The 7,480-nt window shown below is 38.9% G+C and overlaps 1 protein-coding gene across 1 annotated transcript; it reads left to right on the forward strand.

Moving 5' to 3' along the window:
• Window positions 1-427: 427 nt before the first annotated feature.
• On the forward strand, window positions 428-2,937 carry LOC145130068 (uncharacterized). The gene is made up of 12 exons (XM_079064927.1): window positions 428-508; window positions 583-732; window positions 825-888; window positions 988-1,089; window positions 1,171-1,353; window positions 1,441-1,568; window positions 1,638-1,788; window positions 1,894-1,980; window positions 2,064-2,165; window positions 2,425-2,483; window positions 2,603-2,705; window positions 2,770-2,937. The coding sequence occupies exons 2-12, from the start codon at window positions 674-676 to the stop codon at window positions 2,935-2,937; spliced, it is 1,206 nt and encodes a 401-aa protein (XP_078921053.1). The 5' UTR covers window positions 428-508; window positions 583-673.
• Window positions 2,938-7,480: the final 4,543 nt, after the last annotated feature.

Consider the following 7,480-nt stretch of genomic DNA (forward strand, 5'->3'; position numbering starts at 1 on the left):
GTAAGTGGAAAGGTGAGAGCTGGCCAAGTAAACAAACTTGTTGAGATACAAGGTTTGGAAATCTACTGTAAAACCTTTCATGGATCTGCTGAAGATCTGTATACCAACAATGGTGAAGACTCCATGTCAATGGTTACTGCAAGCTTTCAAAATGATGAACATGTTCACTTGTTGTCCCCAGTCGATGTATCTGCTTCTCTTTCGGTATAAAAGTCATGCTCTAATTGCATCATCTCATAACAATTTTCTAGTGCACATTAGTTAGATTTTTACTGTTGTACTTTGCAGGTGAACAGGTCTGGAAGGCTCGAGAATAATGCTGCACAATACTCGGTTGATATCGAGTTATCTGGCTTGGTTAGTTTCTTAACTTGTATTATGTCAGATTTCATACATAACAACATTCAACTGACATGTCCGACTTTTAGGTTTTGTCCCTTGATGAAGATTAATTGCAGCAAATACTGCATCTGTATGATTATCTATGCACCTGTCGGCTAAGAGAGAAGTAAGTGGAATGTTGGTGTTATCCTTGTTTAATTACACTTTAAGATTGTGAAAGATGGGACATTGGTCTTTTAGATATGGACGATATCGCCCTTGGGGGATACCTATATCAGATAGACCTTTGGGGTGGCAGATAAAATGGTGGCATTATGCTCAAAACTCTGTGATGTCTGATGTTCGTAAAAGAATGAATAAAACTTCATGGAAATACCTAGGAGAACGTCTGCAAGTTGTTCTTTATTCATCTATGATCTACCATTTGCTGTGTGCATGGAATGCTTGAAATCTTAAACCCTTAAAAACCTTTTACTTTACAGAGGCAGAAAAAGACGATATGTTAAGTTGTACAAGTTGAAACTGGAATGTCTTCGAAAAGAGCAGGTGAGGTCATTACACATATACAGTTTTCTTGATTTAAACATTATATTTATATGGTGTAAATGATTCAAACATTATTTGGTGTATATGAATTATGATCAGCCTCTGGATGATGAAATTGTTTTGGAGTTAGACCAAATGGAGAAAGTATCTGATATAGAAGATATCTTGAGTTACAGGTCTGCTGCTGAACATGAGCTTCAGGTATGATTATGATCATTGTTGTTAATATCTATTGCATGTGCTTTTTACTTATACATTTTATTAAAGACTATGAACATGTAGGAGTTCTTGGTGGATTCAGCTTCTGGTTTTGGAAATAGTGAAGCAAATACTACCATGGATGATGACCAAACATCTGGCAAACCACAAGGATGGTTGAAGTGGCTTTCCCGTGGTATGTTGGGGGCTGGAGGTACAGATGATTCCAGCCAGTTTTCTGGTGTTGTTTCAGATGAAGTAATTAAGGTATGTATGTGTGTAAACTGTTAAGCTTATTTTTATTCATCCAAAATGATTTCACTTTAACTCATCTTTATATATAATATGATACAGGACATTTATGAGGCAACAAAGTTTCATCCTACACCTTCCCCTGTTCTTGATGCTGCTAGAAGTGATAGACTTCTTTTGTCCTTCATTAAATGCTCTATACATCGAATTTCTGCAACTCTGCGCAATAAGTATAATCTATCTAATTATTTAACTATCTTTACGTAATGTAGTTTCTAAGACTTTATTCTTTTTTCTAGGGATCTGGACTGTGCTATTGGTGAACTGGTTTTTGAGGAGAATCTTGTGGAATGCATGATTTGGGAGGAATCTGCTGTTGTTACTGCATCAATCAATGGTGTTGAGATGATTAATTCATTAAACAAGCAAGTTGTTTTACGTGTGAAAAGGGTTTGTGTCTTCATGTGTATTATTGCATGCCTTGTTATAGGGAGGGAAGTCTTGAGTTATTTGAGTTTTTGACTATTTTCCATTTTCTTTCAGGCCATCTCTTAGGAGAATTTTATTCAAGAGGAGAAGCCGTCTCTAAATATCCAAGCTTACATACCACAAGCAAATCGTGAGGGTGACTTGACATTGAAGGTACCCAACTTCCATTTTTTTTAAATAAATATCTTGTGCTATAAACTTCTGATAATGACAATGAACCTTAACTTTGTTTTTAGGTTTTGCTTGAGCCGATTGAAATGACATGTGATTCAACATATCTTGTTAATTTTGTGGAGTTATATACTGTGTTGGCTTCCTTTCAATGTCATGAAGGAAGGGTGAGTGTTATTCTAGTTTACATGTTTTGAAGTACTTGCATGATTACATGTCTCAAAGTAGATGCATTCTATATCTGTAGATAGTGAATTCATTATTCCATTAATACGCAACTAATAGATTCTATATGATTAGATGAGAAAGACTGGAAAGTGGTACATAAATTTTTGATACAACTAACATGAAGCTTATTATGAAAGATTAACTTACTTTTCCTTATGAGGTTTTTGAGAAACAACTTTCACTGGTTTCATGTTACAGGTCCTAAACTCGCTTAATGGGATAGAAGACATGAAGTCACGTCTAATATCGAAAGCCGAGTATGTCTTCTCCTATGATCTTACTGGAATAATATTATTTCCTTTAGGGTCTAGAAATGGGATTGTATTTAAACTAAACATCTCTTCAACTATGTATTTTCTCTTGTTTTGTTTTGCAGATACATGTTGTCAAGTCGGAAGAGAATGATGTGGGATATTAGTTTAATAAACATCAAGATAATTATTCCCTGGGAGAATGGGAAGTCAGAGATACATAAATTGGTATTGATTTCTTTTTAAATGGTTCACATTATTATTTGTATTAACTTCAAACCTTAACATACAGATACTTGGATTAACAGCTGTCACCTTTTCATCCAAGCATGATGTTAGCTGTTTTGCACCAGATATCAACGTACCATCTCAATTCATGAGGAATTTAATAGATGACAATTCTTCAAGTGAGCTTCTAGAAGGAACTCAGATTCAATATATGTATGATCTCTTGGTGTAAGGTCCTGAAAACGGATCTTACCAGTGATCAAACAATCAAACAATCAAATAGAACAAGAATTGGAGTAGAAGTAGAATAGAAACAAGCTTGCACACGCTTTATAACTGAAAAACGTCGGGTACAACTTGTTTACAGCGACCGTGAACTCTCTAGGATCAACAACCGATAATGACCTACACAACCTCTATTTATAGGAGACTTGGGCCGGAAACAGGGTTTACAGCCGTAAAAGGGTTTACGGCCATAAACACACTACAAAACCGTAAACACCAAAATAACCTACTATTACATCATAAAGACTCAAAAGAACAATTAAAATAGAAAGCCTAGACCAAACCACTAACTGGACCCTTCAATCTCCCCCTTGGTTTGGTGCTAGCTTGGACTCAATCTTAGTCGACCACCATCACGTCTGACTTCCCCATTGCCCCGTTCCACATCCTTTTGTTAATGATATCGGCAACCATAGACGCATATTCTTTAGCAGCTGGCTCAAAAATATCTTCTGCAACCTTGATCTAATGAAGGTTCAGCTGATGAATATCCCATTTCCCAAACTGAAGCAAATCTCTTTTGTCATATAAACGAATGCATCCATTTTCAAGCTTTATGACAACAGAGGTTGTAGTTTCATCAAACACCCAGTAAAGCATGGACTTTAAAGATCCATCTGGATGATTCTGAAGTACAGGAATCTGTTTTACTTGTTTGGTAGCTGGCCACATCACAGATCGAACAGGACGATTGGTTTTGGGATCAAGTATACTTGGGTATAGTTTAATGATCGACTCTGCAGTCTTCATTGAAGGAAAACCCTTTGCCACTTGATCTTCCAAAAAATGCTTGAATTGTTCTGCATTGGGATCATTTGAAGGATTTGCAAAAGGAACTTTTGATAGTTCTGTAAGATCAACCCTGGTCTAGGAGTGGAAATCATGAGCATCTTTATATAGTTCTGTGTTGCCACTTTTCCGTCTCACGATCCACATATTTAAAGTGTCGTGAAAACCCCATGAAACGATCCCTGACCTATCACCATATACATCTCTAAAGCGTTTCTCTCCAAGATCTATAACAGTGATGTTAGGTTGATTCCCAGGAGCATTTTGATCCGAGCTCCTTTTAAATAAAAATTGACCTTTCTCAGCTACTTTGGCCAATTTGGCACGTTTCAGAGCTACCACATTTGGAGCTTGAGCTGGTTCCTTATCAAATCGATCCACAACTCGAGGAGTTTGAGCATATACTGGAATAACGGGGGCATCTTGATTAGGGATATAAATTCTAGGCTCATCAACAGACAACTTGAAATTGTCAAAATAGGATTTTTGTACATTATATGTCACCAAGAAAAAAAGATTTTTGTACATTATATGTCACCAAGAGGAGAGAACGAATCTAGAGGAAGGTCTTTAACTAGAAAGTCCTCAAGAACTCGTTCTCGGGATGATGATTGGAAGGATGATCGAAGTAGAAAAAGGGGGGTTTTTCAAAAGAATAAAAGGGTTTTTCATAACAAAGTCCCAAACAGTTTGTCAAAACCGAACAAGGCTCCGCCAAGATCGGTTTCGTCAAAGAGCAGTTCTGGATCTTCAACCACTTCTGGTATAACTTCCAGATGCTCAATACAAACTGATAAGAAACATATTTCAAAACCACCGGTGACTGTTAGGAAACCTAAATATCATTGGATACCCAAATTAACTTCCAATCAATCATCAACATCCTCTGAAAAGGTTAGAAATGATGATTCATAATTGAAGATTTTGAAAGATCAATAAGAGAAAGTGAAGAGCCAACCCAGGACAGTGATGACCTGGGTTCCCAAATCTAAATGATCCCGCTCATTTTGCAGGGACAGTTGCGGAGGAATGTCGTCAGACCTTGGTACGTCGACAACGGCTGCTCCCGGCATATGACAGGAGACATCTCCCAACTGAGCGACATTCAATCCTTTAATGGGGGATATGTTTTCTTTGCGGGCGGAGAAGGTGGCAAGATCACTCAGAGAGGAACTGTAAAAAATGGAGTGCTGAGTTTTGAGAACGTCAACTTTGCTCCCGAGTTAAAACACAGTTTGTTGAGTGTGTCTCAGATTTGTGACAAAGGTTACTCTACACATTTCACCGAAAAAGAGTGCATGATTCTCAAGCCAGACATTGTCATCCCAGAATAATGGATTCTTGTCAAATCAAAGCGGGATGGAAATGCGTATATTATTGATATGAAAAGCAACATTTCTGAACAAGTCACTTGCCTCTTTTCGAAGGTATCAGAACAGAACGCAATGCTGTGGCACCGAAGACTCGGTCATGCTAACGCTAAGAACCTAAATCGTCTTGCAAAGAATGAGATGGTCTGAGGCTTACCTGTCAGAGACTTTATAACTTTTGAGAAGTGTGTGTCATGTGCCCAGGGAAAACATCATAGAAAACCACACCTGCCAAAACAAGTTAACTCAATCAGTCAGGTGCTCTAGTTATTGCATACAGACTTATTTGGTCCGGTCAACGTCCTAAGCATCAACATAAGTTCGTGCTGTCTGGTTGTGATCGATGATTTCTCTCATTTTACGTGGGTCTTCTTCTTATCCAACAAAGCTGGGGTTGCTGATCTGATAAAAACGTTCATCGTGATGATTGAGAACCAAACCAACAACCGGGTGAAGGCGCTTCGTACTGATAATGGAACAGAATTCAAGAATGCAGTTCTTGATCATTTTTGCGCAGATAAGGGAATTGTGCGTCAATACAGCTCTGCTCACACGCCTCAACAAAATGGTGTTGCTGAGAGGAGAAATAGAACATTAAAAGACGCTGCAAGAACAATAAGAAGACGAAACAGATTGTAGAATCCTTCGACGTGCGTTGGTTGGAGGAGAATAAGACGGATGCTCGAGTGGGCCCTGATTGGTTATTTGATTACACATCGCTCTTCAAGTCCATTAATGTGTCTTCAGATGGTTCATCTGGGTCTTCCTCTGGTTCGAAGATTGTTTCTGAAGACGAAGACGAAGAAGTTGTTTACAGACCTCCAACGATATCCTCTTCACCACCTGAGGGGGAGTCATCTGCTCCACCTGAGGGGGAGTCATCTGTTCCACTTGGTAGTCCAGAGTCTCCAGTTCAAAATGATACTCCAGATGCTGATGCTACACCTCTTACCCCTATTGAAAGAGAGTTCATGTCTAGAAATGCTTCTGCTGTCACTCCAACTTTTATGTAACTACTCTTTCCTGAAGAAATTGCTAATGAGTTTGTAGCAGATTCATCTAATGTGGAACAGTCAGCAAATAATGGAGGTTTCAACATTCACAGTCTTCCCGTTTCACTCAATGATATCAGCCAAGAGATACCTTCAATAATTCAACGCGATCATCCGATCGAAAACATCATTGGTCAGCTGGGTGATGGAGTTTGAACCAGAAGTCAGAGTGGAGATGTCAATACATGTCTCTATTCTTGCTTTATCTCTCAAATAGAGCCCAAGAATGTTGAAATGGCTTTGAATGAGCCCAGTTGGGTAGATGTTATGCATGAAGAGCTAAATCAATTTGAAAAGCTCGGGGTTTGGAAATTGGTTGAGTTACCAAAGGGAAAAAAGTCTCTTGATATACGATGGGTCTATCGAAACAAGCAGGATGATTCTGGCGTTATAGTGCGCAATAAAGCAAGATTGGTGGTTCGCGGGTTTCGACAAGTCGAGGGTCTTGATTATACTGAGGTTTATGCTCCACTGGCTCGCTTGGAGGCTATTCGTATCTTCCTTGCATATGCTTCCTACATGAACTTCACGGTTTACCAAATGGATGTTAAGACAGCTTTCTTGTATGGCAAGGTGAAGGAAGAAATCTACGTTGATCAGCCCCCTGGGTTCGTTAACTCGAAGTTTCCTAATCATGTCTACAAGTTGGACAAGGCGTTGTATGGGTTACATCAAGCTCCTCGAGCGTGGTATGCGACTCTCACAAAGCACTTGCTCGATCATGGATATTCTCGTGGCACTATCGATCAAACTTTATTCATCAAGCATGTTGGTGATGATCAGATTCTAGTACAGATCTATGTTGACGACATTATCTTCGGGTCTACCAGTCCACAGCTATGCAAAGAGTTTGAAGGCGTTATGAAAAAGAGGTTTGAGATGAGTTCGTTGGGTGAAATGACCATGTTTCTGGGGCTTCAGGTCAAACAAAATTCAATTGGAATCCTGCTCCATCAAGCTAAGTATGTGGAGGATATTCTTGAGAAGTTCGGGTTTCAAGACGCAAAACCTGCATCGACGCCGATGGCCGAAAGACCCCTGCTGAATCCAGATACTGATGGTGAATCTGTAGATCAGACACACTACAGATCGATGATCGGATCGTTGATGTATCTTACTGCAAGCCGTCCAAACATCATCTTTGGAGTTTGTTAATGCGCACATTATCAAGCTAATCCTAAACTTTCACATCTTATTGCTGTCAAAAGAAATTTTCGGTATATTAAAGGCAGCCCAAAATTGGGTCTTTGGTATCCGAAAAATTCCAAATTTGATTTAT

The sequence above is a fragment of the Lactuca virosa genome, chromosome 8 (genome assembly GCF_052849685.1).
Source record: "Lactuca virosa cultivar CGN04683 chromosome 8, Lactuca_virosa_CGN04683_v6, whole genome shotgun sequence".
Taxonomy (NCBI): Eukaryota; Viridiplantae; Streptophyta; class Magnoliopsida; order Asterales; family Asteraceae; genus Lactuca; species Lactuca virosa.

What these genes read in the sequence shown, in the direction of transcription:
- LOC145130068 (XM_079064927.1), top strand. Translation starts at nt 674, where the DNA reads ATGTCTGATGTTCGTAAAAGAATGAATAAAACTTCATGGAAATACCTA. An exon ending in AATGTCTTCGAAAAGAGCAG is followed by an intron (nt 889 to 987) that starts GTGAGGTCATTA and finishes AATTATGATCAG; the next exon opens with CCTCTGGATGATGAAATTGT. An exon ending in TCTGCAACTCTGCGCAATAA is followed by an intron (nt 1,569 to 1,637) that starts GTATAATCTATC and finishes TCTTTTTTCTAG; the next exon opens with GGATCTGGACTGTGCTATTG.